At 46.0% G+C, this 17931-nt stretch overlaps 1 protein-coding gene across 1 annotated transcript in view; it reads right to left on the reverse strand.

Annotated features, from left to right (window-relative positions):
• Pde8b (phosphodiesterase 8B) overlaps positions 1-16749 on the reverse strand; it is a 234210-nt gene extending 217461 nt beyond the window's left edge. Inside the window, exon 1 of the mRNA XM_063281702.1 lies at positions 16555-16749. Coding sequence (XP_063137772.1) covers positions 16555-16584 — 30 coding nt within the window. The 5' untranslated portion in view covers positions 16585-16749. The remainder of the gene's footprint in view (positions 1-16554) is intronic.
• Between the last annotated feature and the right edge of the window lie 1182 nt (positions 16750-17931).

Genomic DNA, 17931 nt, shown 5'->3' on the forward strand with positions numbered 1-17931 from the left:
CTTGCTAAAAGTTAAAACACCAATGAAAAGGTATGGGAAACCCGGAGATCTCCTCGGTTCCTTGGCAGCCATGTTGTTGTTTCTGGGACATCAGCTCTCAAAAAATGGTTGGATCTACTCAATGTCATTCCAATCTAGAAACTGACCAAATGGTTCTAAAGTCTGTGTACAAGTATAAAAGATCTACAATAACTCAGTGAATTCTGCAAGCAAAATTGAAAGATGATGCCTGCTTCTAAGGTTGAATAGAAAGCCACAGTGTGCAAAGCAGACGCCGGTGCATGCCAGACAAACAGGAAAGTGGAGCACTATACTGTCCAGGTACAGCACCGGGCATCAGTCCACCTCCAGCAGCACTTCCGTGGAAGTCAACTGGAGGGACAGAGTCTTGTCAGCAATGGTGCAAGGCTGACTGTGCACACAAAACGATGAAACAAAACAAGCCCATAAGTAGAAACTCTGACCCTTACCATTCACAAACATTAGCCCAGGTGGTCATGGGTCATAGAATAGCCCATGGGTCATGGAATTCAGCAAAGAATCCAAGGCTTAGAAACTTCTAGAAGTAAAACATAGATGTTTACAAATGTGGAGTTAGCAAAGATGGCTTCGGGGAAAATATGTAAAAGGAATGTGCCACAGAAAGGAAGAAAGTGTGTGTGTGTGTGTGTGTGTGTGTGTGTGTGTGTGTGTGTGTGTGTGTGTGTGTGTGTTGAAGTCCAACAGAAGCTTAGCGGTCTGTTCTTGTAAAGTGCCTCTAAGAAAAGAAAAAGGGACATCACTGACTGAGAGGAAAATATACCTCACAGGACTAGAGGCAGGTGTGGGACAATGGTTGTCTAATATAAGCAAGACCCTTGGTTCATTTCCAATAATACAGAGAGAGAGAGAGAGAGAGAGAGAGAGAGAGAGAGAGAGAGAGAGAGAGAGAGGTGAACATAGATACACACACATATACATCACAGAGACACACAAATGAACAGGCACACACACACAGAGAGAGAGAGAGAGAGAGAGAGAGAGAGAGAGAGAGAGAGAAAGAGAGGTAAACATAGATACACACACACACACACACACACACACGAGAGAGAGAGAGAGAGAGAGAGAGAGAGAGAGAGAGAGAGGTGAGCATAGATACACACACATATACATCACACAGAGACACACAAATGAACAGGCACACACACACATTCACATTGCTGCAAGTTGATAATCAGAAGGCAAACAATCTAATTAAAAATAGGATAAAAATTTTAATGATCTCACAACACGAGAAATAAAAAACGGGCAGTAAACACATGGATAATGCTCACCATCATCAATGAAGCAAGTGAACCACAAGGATATTTCACAACATGGTCACTGGCTCCATTCTCAAGTTTTGATTTTCAAATCAAATTTCAAATGTCCATGAGCCCAGGAGTAAATAAATTGTAATACACTCAATGAAGAACTAAAAGACCTGAAGTGGCAAACTTCAGATTACTTGTACACACACACACACACACACACACACACACACACACACGAGCGAAAGAGAACAACCACAAAGGGTCACACACATGTGTTACCTTTCTCACTACCAGAGACCTGTTAAAGGAGTGAAGGGAGGAAGGTTTCAGTTGTTTGTGGCATTAGGTGAGGAACGACCCACGGTTGTGGCAGCAGAAATGTGGGGCTGTCTGCTTGCTCACATTTCAATGGCACAGGAAGCAGAGAGGAGGACAGAAAGCAGGGCAAGGCTATACAGCCTTGGGGCACTCTCCACTGTGGCCCATTTCCTCTAACGAGTTGCCTTAAGGTTTTACTGCTGTGAACAGACACCATGACCAGGGCAACTCTTATAAGGACAGCATTTAACTGGGGCTGGCTTACAGGTTTAGAGGTTCAGTCCATTATCATCCAGGCAGGCATGGTGCAGGAGGAGCTGAGACTTCTACATCTTTATCTGAAGGCTGCTAGTGGAAGACTCACTTCCAGGCAGCTAGGATGAGGGTCTTAAGGCCACGCCCACAGTGACACACCTACTCCAACAAGGCCACACCTCCAAACAGTGCCACTCCCTGGGCCAACCATATACAAACCATCACACTAGTCCTAACTTCTATCGGTCCCACAACCTCCAGAAACAGTGCTACCATCTGGGGAACAAACGTTCAAACATCGGAGCCTGGTTGTTTATGGTGGGTATTTGAATCCACTACAACGCATGGTACAGTTGGCGTAGACGAATGAAGGCAACTCTGCCCCCAGTAATAGAAAGACGATCAGTGGATGCTTCGGGACTGTGGTCATGAACCGACTCCAGGAGGGCAGAGTCAACAGAACTGGAGTATATCACACTGTGGTAGTGATCGCACATCACGCAGTGAAATTCTTCATCCAAACTTGAGGATGGGGCCAGGTGGTGGCAGTGCACACCTTCAGTCCCAGCACTTGGCAGGCAGAGGCAGGTAGATCTCCGAGTTCGAGGCCGGCCTGCTCTACAGAGTGAGTTCTAGGGCAGCCAAGGCTACACAGAGAAACAAAAGACAAACAAACAAAAAACCCAACAACACAACAACAAAAATAAAAAAAAAAAGAACCCTAAGAATGGAGACCAGGTGTGATGGTCTACACCCTTAATCCTAGTTCTTGGGAGACAGAGGCCGGTGGATCTCTGTGGGCTGGAGGCCAGGCTGATCTGTACAGTGAGCTCCATGTCAGTCAACACTACATAGTGAGATCCTATTTTAGCAAAATAACCTCATGAATTTTGTACTTTGAAAGGAGTATGGTTTAGTTTATTATAGATATATAGACTTCAGGCAAGTTTTTTTTTTAACTTGCAGCACTTAACAGTTACAAACAGAACTATCTCCCCAAATCCCCAGTTAAAGCCAAAATGTCTAATGAGATTGTACTTAGAGAAGAGGCTTCAGCAGGGCAGTTAAGGTTAAAGGAGGATAAGGAGCCCTAATCCAATAATACTAGCATCTTTATAAGAAGAGACACTGTAATGTTCACAGACATGCACATATGCACAATGCATGCGTGCACATGTGCATATGCACACACATGTACGTGCACACACATGCATGCACAAACATACACACAAGCAAACATATGTACATATGCAAACATATGCACACATGCAAAGATGTACATATGCACACACATGCAAACATATGTACATATGCAAACAAACACACACATGCACATACATGCATGCAGACATGTACAAATGCAAACACACACATATACATACATGAATGCAGAGTGTCTATGTGTATGAGAGAGAGAGAGAGAGAGAGAGAGAGAGAGAGAGAGAGAGAGAGACATAGCAGGATGACGACAGGTGTGTACAAGTTAGAAAGAAATATCTCACCAGAACACACCCAACACCCAGCACTCAGCACCCAGTACCCAGCACCTAGCACTCAGCACCCTGGCTTTAGACTTTCACCCTTCAGAGCTGAGAACTAAATTTCAGTTGTTTAGGTCACCCCTAGGGTGTGATAATTTTGTCACAGCAACATGGGAGGAGACAGACAGCTCTCAGCTCCTGAGCATGAGAAGGTAAGAGCTCAGAACTCAGCATTCTTGTCAGAGTCTTCTCAGACATGGAGAATCTTCATCCAGATGAATATGTGCTGGATATGTTTTCTAGATTATGTGCTGAGAGACTTCCTAGGATCAGTTCTACAGAGGGTCTGTGGGGGAGGGGGGTGCAAGTGGACACCACCAGACAGAAGAACTGGTAAGGTTGAAGCAGGTTTAAAAGCCCTGGTAAATCTCAGAATCGAGAACGGCAGAGGTTGGAACCAGCTCAAGGCCAGGCTCTACCTGTAACCACAACACCACACTGAGAGGGCCATGACAACCAGTCACGTAGGGACAACACCTTAAGTCCTTCCCTATGGGAACAGAGCATCCCCAACATCTCAGACTGAGCCCAGGGGAAGCATCTACTCCTGGACCTCATCTTGCCCCCAAAGTGTTTATAAAGTGTATGAGTTATTTCACCCAGAGTCGTCTGAGAGTGTCCATCTTACTAAGCTGTAACTCTCTGGGGAAGAGTTTTCTCTCCCAAAGCATTCATCATAGACCTTGGCTCCCCTGCCTGCCACCGTTCACTGTTGGTTGCTGCCACCTCCCACCACTCACTTAGTGGCTCCAGCTATGGCTTCTAGCTGACCTCCTCTGCTTATTACTGCTGCTGCCATTAACGCCTGGGCTGCAAAGGCAGTGGAAGGTACCAGGCTGCCTTCCCTGCCTCACAGAGCTGTAACACTTCAGCAGTTCCAGCCAGGCCTGAGCCCCTCGGAGCCTTTCATTATGACCATGCTAGAGATCCTCAGAGTGTGTCCTATCTCCCCTGAGCAGCCTGCTTGCTGCACTCTGACATCCTACAGCGAAGCACAGGCAGCCCGACAGACAGACTGTTCACAGGTTAGACCCAGAAGGACGATGGGAACAACTTGTAAAAACATCTTGGATACCAGGCAGACTCCCTGGAAAGAGAGGTCCCAGGAGACCTTTGTGTCTGCCACCCCTCACTGTAAATCAGACTTTGGAGGTGCAGTTGCTCTTGCCCCATGCTGACTCCTGCTTGGCACTGGCCACTGTACTATTAAAGGCTCTGTCTTAGCCAGTGTGTCAACTGATCAACTGAGCCCAGCCCAGAGTCGTCTGACGGCAGAGTTTCAGTTGAGGTACTGCTTAGACCAGATGAGCTTCTGGGTAATCTGGGGGTCCAGGCCATGGTGGGAGGTACCAACCGTGGACAGGTGTCCCTGGGCTCTGTGAGGAATCTTAGCTGAGCATGGACCCATGGGAGAGGTTATGAGGCAGCATTTGCCCCTGGTTTCTGCTACATTTCCCTGCAGTGACTAAGTTCCCTGGTTAGAAATAATACTGAGTGGAGCAGCGAGCAAACCTACCCTCGAGTTCCTGACCTGCTTTCTCTCAACAGTGGATGGTGACTTGTAATAACCCATACAGTCTTTCCTCCCCACGCTGCTTTTGACCACAGTGTGTGTCACGGAAACACAATGAAGCTCGTACAATGCACTCTCCTCTTTACCTTTCATCCCTTGTACCAAAAATGATGTCCGGAGGAGGGGTTAGAGAGGCAATTCAGCAGCTAAGAGTGTTTACAGATCTGACAGAGGGCCCAGGTTCAGCATCCACACAACAGAACCACAAACAACTCCAGCTCCAGGAATCCGAAGGTCTCAGGGGGCCTGGCACACACATGGAACACATATGTACAAGCACACATTCACACATGCACACAAAACAAAGCTGCATCTTTGCAAAATAATCCACCTGATTCATTGGTTCTCATTTTCTCACTGGTCATGATTCAGTTACTATGAACATTTTTTTTTTAGTCAATAAAGCACTGTCTCCCTACCTCTCTCCTAGTTATCTTCCTGGCTCTCAAGGTTTTAGAACTCCAGGGGAAGCTTTTGACCATGATATGGTGAACTGTTGCAGGCAAGGTCTGGCTTTAGATCTCTCCAGACAACGGTCACTCAGTATCAGCCCAGACTACCTGCGGCAGCTCACGGAGAGGAATTCATGGGGCTATGAAGCAGAAATAGATGTACGTGGCTAGCAAAACCTGATCAATGGAATGAGGTGAAAGTCCATCCTGTTTAGATCTGTAGAGGACTTTGGAGAGAGATTCTACCTTCTTTGACCTTTCTCCCATGTAAATGTATCTTTTATTCACCTGATGATAATTGCTGTCTCTGAGGCTGCTAACCTAGGTCTGGTCCTGAAAGCTTCTGGCTTCGTACAATCTTCTCTAGACCTAGAATGCTTTCAGCCTCTGAGACTCAGTGCTGGGTTAGTTCACCCTATCCAGTTCTCTCTGACTTCTGGCTGGCTGACACCTGCTCTGCCTCAAACTCCTCCCCATGCTAATCGATTCAATCCAGCTTCTCTCTTAGACGCTGACTTTTTGCTCAGCATTGCCTCAAACTAACTCTAGCCGTCTGTTTTAACCTTCTGGCCCCTGCTCATTCTTTGGCCCATTCTGTCTTCACCCATGCCTAGCTTATTCTCTCTTCGACCTGTCTCTTTAAAACTCTTGAGGTAAAATGGCTTCCTTTCTCTCTCTCTCTCCCTCCCTCTCTCTCTGAACTGCTCTCTTAAGTAACTTTTCTTTTCCCTTTCTTCTCATGAGAGATGGGCGCATCCTATTCTGTCAAATCTTTCCCTGAGTCATCACTTTGTCTGCCCCTCACTTAGACATCACTTTTAAACATGAGTGCTTCCTTCTACAAACTAAATTTACCTTCATTGTTTGAAATTCAGGGTGTGAATGAAGGGCATTGTTTGGGATTAAAGATAGGCGCTAAGGACATGTCTTTATTCCAGCCAGGGGTTTAAAGGTGAGTGCTAAGGCTGAGCCGCACCACAGCTAGAAGCAGCTTTTTTTCAGCAAGTACACAAGGGTTCACAGAGGGATCAAATACCCTGCGACACTCAGACCCTGCATTCTACCCACATGCAAACATTGTCTACTCCGTCTAGGAGACTGGTTCAGAACCAAACCGTGCTTCACCCTCCCCACTGCTACCATCCTGGCCAAAGGCACCATCATCTCCAGACTGGGTTTTGGCAGTGGTCTCTTGACTCATCTCTTTACCTAGTTCCCTGAGGTATCCTCCAGAAGTTTCTGGGTGAGCACCTGTGATCTCAGCCAGATGCCATCACTTCCCATCTCGGACCACAAGGTCTCCACAGTCTGACTTTCTAAGAATAGTTGCTTTCAACCCCACTGCCTCTTTTGCTGTTGCCCCACGGCCTCACTGATTCACCTCAAATGCATGAACAGTTCCTGCAGGACCTCCACCCCTGCTGTTACACCTGCTTGGAATATTTTCCCCCAAACATCCACCCAGCTCACTCCCCACTCCCTTTAGGTCTGATCTCAAATGTTCCAAAGCAAAAGAGGCCTTCACTTCTGGCTGTGTCCAACAGGACAACACCACTTGCACCTTCCAGGCAGTCCTTGCAGCTTGCTCCTGCAACGTTTCTCTAGCACTCACCACCACCCGATTCTTCCTTTCTCCGTCTTCCCTACCTCCCTTTCTTGACCTTTTCTCCACACCATAAAGGATGCTTCCTAGTCATCTGTTGTATGAACCTTTTCCTGAGGAGAAGCTAGCGTGGGAAGCAACTGCCCCAGGCTGCTCTTCTTCTCTCCTACCATGCATCCTCCCACATCACTCCAGATTTCAACCCACATGGGCAGTGGCGGAGGCAAAGGGAATCCTACAGTCTGGATAAGTCCCTCTAAAGCTGTCCTCAGCCTGTGGGCTGTGACCATTTTTGAAGGGGAGGTTGAGTATCAGATATCCTTCATTTCAGATATCCACATTACAATTCATAAAGGGAACAAAATTACAGTTATGAAGTAGCAATGAAATAATTTTATGGCTAGTGGTCACCACAACATAAAGAACTGTATTAATGGTTCAAAGCATCAGGAAGGTTGAAAACCACTGCTGTAAATACAGGAGAGGAGACTGGAGAGGACAGGGTAGTACAGCAATACCTGGGCTGAGTTAAGAGGCCACCTGACAGGTAGGATCCAGTGATAGTTATCCCTAGCCTCCTTTCTTCTATCCTTCTCCTGGGAGCTTCATTTTTACCCCGAAAACTTCCTTACCAATGTGCCCACCGAACTGGGGAGGAGTGAGCGGCAACCCATGAATGCCTCAGCTCTGAGGTTACCACACAGGGCCTGAAACAGACGCAGAACCTTGTCCGTGTCTGCTGTAGTCAGGCAATACCACTGTGGGGCCTAGGTGTTGTGACACACTGCGTCACCCTTCCTCCAGGCACAGTTCCCTTCCGCCCCTTCTGTTGTCCTTCCCTAAGGTCTCTGTCCTCTTCTTTCCCTACCCCATCCTCATGGTTTTCTTGTACCCATGGGCTCCTTCCTGCTGCTCCAAAGGTTGTGGATGAACTTGGGCCTTTCTGGCAGTTCTGTCCACAATACAAGCAGTAGTACCTTGAGAACTGGTACATGCTACCTCACAAATGCCCTTCCTGAGATGGCAAAACTTGCTCTATGAAAGACAGATGATAAGCACGCCCTAATGGCCACTGTCCCCTGAAAGTGCTGTTCTAGAAAAAAAAATCTGAGTTTTTTCTCTTAGAGACATGAAAATGTAGGTATCACAAACGGTTCTCTCTTTGGGTAGAAATTCTGGACAATGGGTTCTCCGGCAAAGAGGTTCTGTGTCAATATGTGTTCTTCCCAAGTCTTCCCGACATCATTTTGTCACCAGAAGAGCCACAACCAGAATGACTCACCAGTGTTCTAAAGTGCTATATGGTAAACAAAAAAAAACAAAACAAAACAAAAAAACAACAACAACAACAACAACAACAAAAAAAGGTCTAGAATTTTCTCCCGAGAATTCTAAGTAGAAGTCGAAAGCAGGTGCTAAACACGTAGAAAAATAATTTCTTTCTTACTGTGTAACCCGCGTGATTGCCGAGAGTTTGTGCAGTGGTAAGGGACTCGTGAATGTTCAAGTCGCCTTCTTTCTAGGAGACGGCCAACTTAAGGAATGGTCTCCACAGAGCATCCTTCAACAGACATGTGCGCTAGAAAGCTAACCTTTTTATCCTCTTCAGCAAAGTCAGCACCTTGTGGATATTACCAATACTTCCTGCTGGTGGATAGTGCGAAGAGACCAGGAAATCTAAAAGCTGACACCTGCTTGGCTTCTGCTAAGGGCCTTCTTGCTGTATCATCACATGGCAGAGGGCGGCTCAAAACAGGAATATCAGCTAGAGACTCTCTACTTTATAAAGCCACAGTTTCGGGGCTGGGGATTTAGCTCAGTGGTAGAGCGCTTACCTAGGAAGCGCAAGGCCCTGGGTTCGGTCCCCAGCTCCAGAAAAAAAAGAAAAACAAACAAACAAACAAAAAAAAGCCACAGTTTCACCATAGGGGATCAGAGCTCCACAAAGGTAGGAAGCTTTCATGGAGCAGGCTGGTACTTGGGGTCCACCAAAGGTCATTCTCTGTCAGCCCCAGCCATAGTTCTACAGATCCAGGTGAGCAATGGCCACAGCTCAAGGGCACGGACAGATAGCCTTGGTGATGTTCACGCAGTGTTAATATTGCATACATCCAGAAGATGAACCCTGTTATTCCTTGAGCTATACTTTTAAAGATAGATCAAACAGAGGGGGGCGACCCTAGTAAAGACTTGCGGCAGAAAGCGAAGTCACCACAGAGTCTCTTAACTGGGAAACGCTGAACAGAAGAGTGAGGTTGGAGCTGCTACAGAGTCCCAGCCAGGACAATGCTGGAGTAATGGGAACAAGACTGAAATCAAGGCTCTGGGCTAAAGAAATGTACTTCTGGGGATACAGAGATGGCTCAGCAGTTAAGAGCACTTGTTGCTCTTGCAGAAGACCCAGCACCCACGTGGCAGCTCACAACTGCCTGTAACTACAGTTCCAGGGAATCCAGCCTCTGTGGGCACAAGGCCTTCAGGAAAACCATATCATAGAGGCAGGCAAACACTCATACACATAAATCTAGTAAATGTCTTCAAAAATAAATGGATTTCTTTTCTTTGTAAATTACCCAATCTTGGCTATCTAGTGGCAGCAATACAAAGCAGTGTAACACACACACACACACACACACACACACTCACACCACACTTACATACACACACACTCACACAGTCACACACATTCACACTGACACACACACTCACACATTCACACACACACATTCACACACACATTCACACACACACTCACACCACACTTACACACCCACACACACTCACACAGTCACACATACAATGAGAATGTCTCTACTGCACGACTTGTTTGATTTCACAGGACCGTGGCTGAAGGGTAATTTGCCTTAGGATTAATCTTGCTTTAAGTCTCATAGATTAATTCAGGTAACACTTTTGGACTGTAGAATTTTGCGTCAGTGCTGAATAAATTGAGACTTTGTGGGCTATTTGGGATGGAATCAGTGTAATTCACAGGTGAGAAGGCCATGAATTTTGGTGGCTAAGGGGGAAATGGTGTAGTCTGAATATATCACTCAAAATACATGTTAGCAATTTAATCCCCAAAGGCATAACACAGGGCAGTATCCCTTTGTGAGGCTCCATCTCATGAACTGATTGATTGCAATTATTAAGAGTTTACAGAGGGAACTGTAACACTTTTTTGTCCCTTGTACCATGTGAAGACATGGCCCTCCTACTCTAGAAGGTACGGCAACAATATGCCACCATGGAAGCTGACAGCCATCAAAGCCCGGTGTGTTGACATTTTGATCTTAGATTTTCCAATCTTACTGAACTATGGGAAATTTAATTTTGATATTTATAAAGGTCCCAATCTTGGACATTTTGTTATAGTGATACAAATAGATTAAGACATTATTTAACTCACCCTTAAAGAGACAGTTCTGGGACACTTTAGTGACTGTGTCATAAGTCAGAAGACTGAGGCCAGACAATACCATGCCAGAGAAAGTATACATTGGTGGGTGTGTGGAGTGGGAAGGACACAGCTTCTGAAACAGGGACTCTGGCTCTCGTTCTGGCCACTTCTGCTAGATTTCGTCACATCTAAGACACACAGAGATACAAACCACCATCACGTCTTGTCTCACTAAGAAGAACCCTTACTGTTCACTAAACAATACGACAGGCTAAGGACAGTCCTAGAGAATTGACCCCACTGGTTTCTCATTCTCCATTATTTCCGTCTACCCTAAAGGGCTGGGCAATTTCTTCTACCTTCCTGTTGGTTACCTTACACTTAAAAGATCAACCCTTTTGTAGACAACCCCATAGCACGACTTAAATGTAACCGTCTGTGCTTGTAAGCCGCTTCCTTAAAAGCTTGTACTTTGCAAAACAGACTATGAAAGCAAAGCTAAAATGTCATCATTCCTTCATTGACAAATACTTTATCATCAAATGTATACCCCATGCTCTATTTCCTTGACTCTCTGTTATAAACAATGACTTTTAGTTTTAATGTCAAACTCTAGGAGAACCTATTAACTGTCATTAGTAATTAATCAACGGCGCATCCCTTGATCGAAAAACTTGAGAACGGAAAGCTAAAACTCTCTACACATTCACAGACAATGACAAATCCATGGCAGCTACCGCCTGGCTAACAGCAATTTATCAGATGCTGTCCAGCCAGCAGCGTTGTCACAGACCCGTGCTGGCGATCAATCCACAAGACGCAATGAGCCCTTACTTAGCTTTACAGTAGGAGTTGTGTCCATCAAGAGCATCTGTGACCTAATATGGGGGCTCTCAGCTGCCCATGTTGTCAGTCTCGGTCTCCCTTCGTCACCATGCACACAGTTGCTACCATCGGTAATGAAGGGATTCTCGAGGTGCCTGTTAACATGAAGGCGTTCTGAATAATGCTCAGAAAAACTGAAAAAAAATTACACTTTTTGTTTTTTGTTTTAAGAATGTGAGGGCAGGGGGTCAGAGAGATGAAAGAGATATAAAGAGGAAATGATTCTATGATGTTTTAGAAATTTACAGGACTCCTCCAATAAGCTTGCAATGGCTATACCCCAACATGCGTTATTTATTAGAAACAATGAATTATGGTCTAAACTGTCACGCCCCAAGTTAACTAAAGCCCTGATCCCTAAGTACTTCAGAAGGTGACTATATTTGGAAGCAGTCTTTAGAAAGGACTTAGTATTAAATGGCATTATTAACATGGCCCTTAATCCAATGTGATTGGTGTCTGTTGTGGAAAGAGATGGGAACACGGACACACAGAAAGAGGACAGAGAGATGACTATCTGTAAGCCAAGAAGTGAGGTCATCGGAGCAGCCAGCCCTGCTGGGACCTTGATCTTGGGCTTCTAGTCTATGAGACTAAATTTCTAGGAGAAATCAATTTTCTCCTATGCAAGCTTTTGCCACTTTGTTATATCTGCCTTCACACACTGATACAGATTGCTGTGTGTGTATCCTTTCTTCCTCTCCCTCATTCTCCTCCCCCTCCTTCTCCTCTTCCCCCCTTCTCCTTCTCCCTCCTCCTCATCTTCCCCCTCCCCTCCCCCTCCTATGCCCCCTCCTCCTCCTCTAGTGGTCATATAGGAAAATAACACTTCTCTGTGCCCATGTATCTGAGTAAAATCCATGCAACTAGCTCTAACCAAAGCCCAGAGAGACAGAAGAACTAAGCTTCATTCTTAAGTGGAGGAATTTAAAGGCTGTCATTATCTTTTGACCATGTCTATCATCCTCCCAGCCATAAAACCATCTAGACCACACGTTCTAAGTAGCAGAGTCACAAGGTGTCAGAGTCTCTGCCAGCCCAGTTCCCTGAGAGACTGCGTGGAGCAAACACTGTTAACCGACTCCTCTCATAGAATGCGACACAGAAACCCTCTATTTAACCGACCGAAATCGCGGCGCCAGTTTATCACTGCGACATAGCCATTTCTGACACACAAATCTACCTCACACGAACCAGGCCACCAGAGCACTTGGACTCCATGTGAAATTGTTGTTTGAGCAAAATATCGCCAATGACACAATAAATAGCACTGCTTAATTCTTTTTTTTTCTCTTCTTTTTTCTTTTTTTCGGAGCTGGGGACAGAACCCAGGGCCTTGCACTCGTAGGCAAGTGCTCTACCACTGAGCTAAATCCCCAACCCCGCACTGCTTAATTCTTAGCGGTAACTGGCAGGTGTCTAACTGGACTTCGGGCCTGCTCAGGGTGAGGAACTCATTCCTCATACTGCAAACCTAGCCAAGAGCACATGGCAGGAGTGGTCATGGATCCTAGGGAGGACATACTACTCTCGCTTTTCTAAATTGATACAGGCTCTAACTGTATTCTAAATACTTATCCTTAGATCCATAAATAAATAAATACGACTCTCCCCACCAAAAGCTGCTTTTAGCAGCTAAAGAGACTGCTTGCAGACACAATTAGTCAAACAGCCCCAACTGAGACATTTACAATATGATTCCTACATCTAAAGCTCAGGGAACATCACAGAAGACAGAGCTTAAGAGCCTCAGCCCCTGAAAGAACACCAGGAGACAGTGTCTTCTAGACATGTCAGGGGAATTGCACCCGTGACTCTTAACCATATGGGTACTCACACAAGACCTGCACAGGACCAAACTAGTTGGCATGCCAACAAAGATGAGGAAGTATTTAACAAGGCCATAACACTAGGTGAAGAGCTACAGACAAGCAATGGCTCTTGAGAGAGGAAGAATCAGTTTTCTTCTGGGAAACACCCCTGAATGGTTTGCACTTTGCCATAGTCAGCCTGGAAGATAAGTACATAATAGCATCACTAACTGGGCTCAGTAAGTATGCTTAATAGTATATGTATGTACACACACACACACACACACACACACACATGCACACACACATGCACACACACACACACACAAAGTAGAAAAGGAAATTTCTTAGACATAAATTTAAGAAGGGGTGATAGGAAGGAAGGAGGAATTGGAGAATGGTTTGTAAACTATATAATTTAGTACTCATGCATGAAGTTTCAAAAAAATTAAAGTTAAAGAATAAAGTTATTTCTGTGTATGAAATACAATCTTACACAGACTCTGTCACTTGTTCAACTCCCAATTGTATATATTTGCATAACCTTGGCGTAGGAAAAGCTTTTGGGAGCCAGTGGATCCTACCACCTTTAGGTCATAGACAGTATTCATGAGACCCCTTCAGATCAAATGATCCTCCAAAGTCCAAAACTACACCAGCAGAAGAACTGGACCCAACGTCCAAAGTTTGGAAAGGTATGTGGTTAAAAAGTCCACATCTAATAGTAACCCTGCTTCTTTGCATGGTCCTCTCAACACTAGGAATGGACTTGCTAGAATAGCCATTTTTTTAATAAATAAAACCCACAATGCCAGTAAATTATGTGCCTAAGTAATCCAAGTGTCCAATCTAATAGGAATTGATTAAATAGATCTATAAAGCTATAAAGGATTCCGTCTTTTCCGTGACATAAAATAATACCTAGGTCGTGTTGATTAAAAACAAGAAAATCAAAGATGAAGGAAAGTCCCACCCATGAAAGATATTTTACCCCACGTGCACTGAGGTGTACCAATTGCCTTCACACTTTCAGGCTGTCTTTTTTGCACCCTCCTTCACTGCGCTTAGTAGGAGTTTTGTCTCCGAGCCCAGCTAACTTACCGAAAAGCTTGGCCATCATCCACTAGCTGGGTGATCTCCGTGTCTCCCATGTGAAACATTCAGAGACAACCAGCACGTCCCTCATCAGGGCCTGGGAGCATCCCCTGAGACCTGCTAAGGGTGTCCCGGACAGTGCTCACTGCAGGTACACAACCGATGGACACGTCCCGTGACACTCATCTCTGAAAACCTAGAGGAACTCAAACCTCATGGCTTGAGTTGACTTTACTTTGGCTGTTTTATTTCATTAAAATTTATCTCGTTAAAAAAAAAACAAAAAACAAAAAACAACAACAAAAAAAAAACCACTATGAATCATTCTGCTCATTTCTCATCCTGAAGTAAAGTGGAAAAAAAAAAACCCTAGTGTTTTTCCTTTTTTTTTTTTTAAAGTAGTGCTTACCCTAGTAATCTCTGGTAATATTAGACATTGCAATGTTCAGTGTTGCTTTCTAACGAGAATTCATTAGCTCGTAAACTGCTCTTCTGAGAAGTTACTATTAATTGAGTCACTCCCAGGAAAGTCGGTTGTATGTATCAGGTGTAACTGAAGGCACGCACGGCCCCGTGAGATACCACAGCACACTACACCTTCTTCTCAGGGACCCTCTCTCCTTATTCCTGTGGGAGGGCGATCAAGCAGGGCCTCGCAGAGAAGACTAAGCCTTTTCCGAGTTATGTAGCCATTTTCAAGGTCAGCCAGACTTTTCTCTAAGGTCCACCCGAGTACACTCTGAGGTCTAAGGACACCACTTAGTCTATTTCCACAGACCACAAACCTGAAACATTTCTGTGACTTTATAACCTAGAATCGAAATTCAGTCTTTTGGTGCACCTGATCCACTGTCTCTTCAGACCACACGCACTGCTTTGAAATTTAGTACAAGTTGTGACAAGACTGCCAAGAACAAGAAATCAAGTATAGGCTGTCTCTGAACTTGGCAAAATGCTGTCAGAGGACCCCAGGCCTGAAGGTGCCCTGTAAGCCACATACGGCCTGAGGTTTCTTGGAGCCGGTTAGTCCACTCAGCTCCTCTCCTCCTAGTTCTTCCCACCGCTGATGAGTTATCCTTCTTCAGTTTCTACTTCTTGGAAAACTGAGAAACTTGGAAAACTCTGCAGAATTAAAATAGCCCATTCAAGGTCAGGAGGGCAAGCAAGAAAGAGCTGGCAAACGGCAAACTGCCAGACTGGAAAGCCCAAGAGTGTGAGCCCTCTGCCTCTCACTCCCGCCCTCCCAACCCTGCACCCTGGATCTTTTTTCTTGACAAGTCTCCCAACACAGTTGGAGGAAGACTGTCTTAGGGAGGCATTGAAGATTTAAACTCCAGATTGTCAAAGAACCTTCGAAGTAGGCAAGCCAAACCATTCCATGCACTGGAGAGAGAACCAAAGTTCAACCTGAATGATTTTAGGGGCTTGCTGCGGGAGCCTCACAGCGTTTGCTCAAAGCCCTCAACCTGGAACAGGTAAACCAATTTATACAGGGAGTCACTGGTAGCCTGCAGGCATTAGAAGGCTGTAGCAGATTGAAGATCCTTTAGTAAGACTTTTTTTAAAGGCTGGTGCAAGTCTCACCTCTCATAGGACTAAGTACGTTTCAGTTAACTGCTGTCTTCTTCTCTAAACGGCAGCAATACCCCCTTAGCCTTAAACCAACCCCCACCTTCTCTAACCCTGCTGATGGTCATTTTCTTGTGACACCCTCTCCCCTAGGGCATGAAGACATTTGCAAAGAGCTTCTTCTCTCCCAGGCACCCCTGCTCAGCTCCCTTGTACACACATGTCTTCTCACACGGACAGGATGGGATTCCTCCGTCCCAGACAGCACCTGTGCAGGAAATTGTACCGGGTCTGCAACAGCAGGAGGCGCCAGGCACACATGCAGGCACCTACACCTGCCCCTGTGGTAATACCTACACCCGTACACAGCACCAGCACTGGGACTAAAGCTGCCTTGCCTGGCTTCCTGGAAAAGGAGACAATCTTGCAGGGCCTTTGGAAACACAGCAAGGGGCCCCACATCCGGGGAAAGAAAGTGGGAACAGCGTGAGCAACAGGAGGCAGCAGCCAGGTAGGGAAGCAAAGATCGCTACCAGGTTGTGCACAGATCCGCGTGAAGCGACTGTTGCTATTGGAAATTGCAAAGCGGGCACTTTGAGCACTTCGGGTATCTCCCTAGAGAGGAAGATGGGAGCCAGGTACTAAACATGGAAAGACGGAGGTGGGGGGGGGGGGTAGCGGAAAGGACCTTCTCGGCACCAAGGGTTTAAAGCCAGGTTCCGGAGGGATCCATGTGCCTGTGGCAATGTGCTGGGCTCACCTGGCATGCCGCGCTCTGCTGCTGGGCCATACCCTCTGCAATCCCCAGCTGCTGTCCCAACTTGCAGGTGCCTGTGCCCCTGGCTGCAGCGGCTCATGGAGCGCAGTAGACAGCTTTACCTTTGCACCATGAACCTCGCGCCCTGCGCAAGAAGGGTCTGGTCGCTCCAAGGGACTCTGCCTGCCAATCTCCTCCACTGCCTTCACTCCTCCAAAGGTCCCAAGGCCGGTGGCGGGTGCCTGGGTCCTAGCGCCCCTCCGAGGATGGTGATTCCTGACTTTGAGTTTCATAGCTGCATCCTAGTTACTGAACTCTGAGCAACACCTTCCTAGAACTCCTAGGAAGTCAAATCTCACTGGCGTTTTGAATCCTGGTGCCTATCTAAGGACTCGGGATTCAGGCTCTAAACACCTGCTAACCTTAGCCAGGGTTCTCCAAGATCCTCTCGCTACGGCTCTATCTCCAAGGAAAGAACAGATGAAGTTTGCCAACATCTTTCAAATTTGTTTGCATGCTCCCCTAAATCCATTTGTTACATCGTGGGGTACTGTAAACAATTGGTACATGCCACACATGTACCCTGAAGTGATATGAACTTTATTCTCCAATGCGACATGTTTCTAGAGAAAAGAATAAATAAATTAAGAGAAAAGTGAGGAAGAAAACAGAAAAAATGGCAGGAAATAGAGATGTCCCCAAGTCCCCCTTTCCAATGAGCTATAAAAGATAAATGCTAGACGTGTCATTTGCTTCTTGGAGTGTGGGGTTTTCTAGAAGAGCTCTCGAGAAATGCTAGATAGAAGGTTGTCTGTGGCTGTACCTGCTGCAAGTCCCTTGTTCCCAAGACAGGACACAAAACCAGAGTCTCAACACCGTTAGCCTGAACCCCGGCGGTCTGCGTGAACTGCTAAGCCATAAGTATCTTTGGATAGACATGTAATAGTTACATCTTTTTCGCTACATCCCTGCTGTGCTGTGGTGAAATATTTATTACCCACTGTATACCTCCAAAGGCACTGCAGAGGAAGGGAGAGAGAGAAGAGGGGAAAGAAGAAAGAAAGGAAAAGTAACTGAGGCAAAGCTTCGGAAGGAAAGAAGGAAGCGACACAGAGCCAACAGGATTCCAGGGTGCAGGATTCCCCGTGTAGCGGGGAGGCAGTGTGTAAAATTGCCTAGTGAAGCTTTACTCTCACCCCTCAGTATCACGGACCTGGCTGCATCTAAGAGTGAGGCTCGCCAACCGCTCACAGAGCTTCCCTGCCCACGCCCAGTCTCTAAGATGAGGAAGTACCCAAATACCAAGCCCCAGCCTCCTGGCTCCCTTCTTCTCTGGTTCTCCACATCAAGCAGCTATCACTTGCACTGTCCTGTCCCTAC

The sequence above is a fragment of the Rattus norvegicus genome, chromosome 2, assembly GCF_036323735.1.
Source record: "Rattus norvegicus strain BN/NHsdMcwi chromosome 2, GRCr8, whole genome shotgun sequence".
Taxonomy (NCBI): Eukaryota; Metazoa; Chordata; class Mammalia; order Rodentia; family Muridae; genus Rattus; species Rattus norvegicus.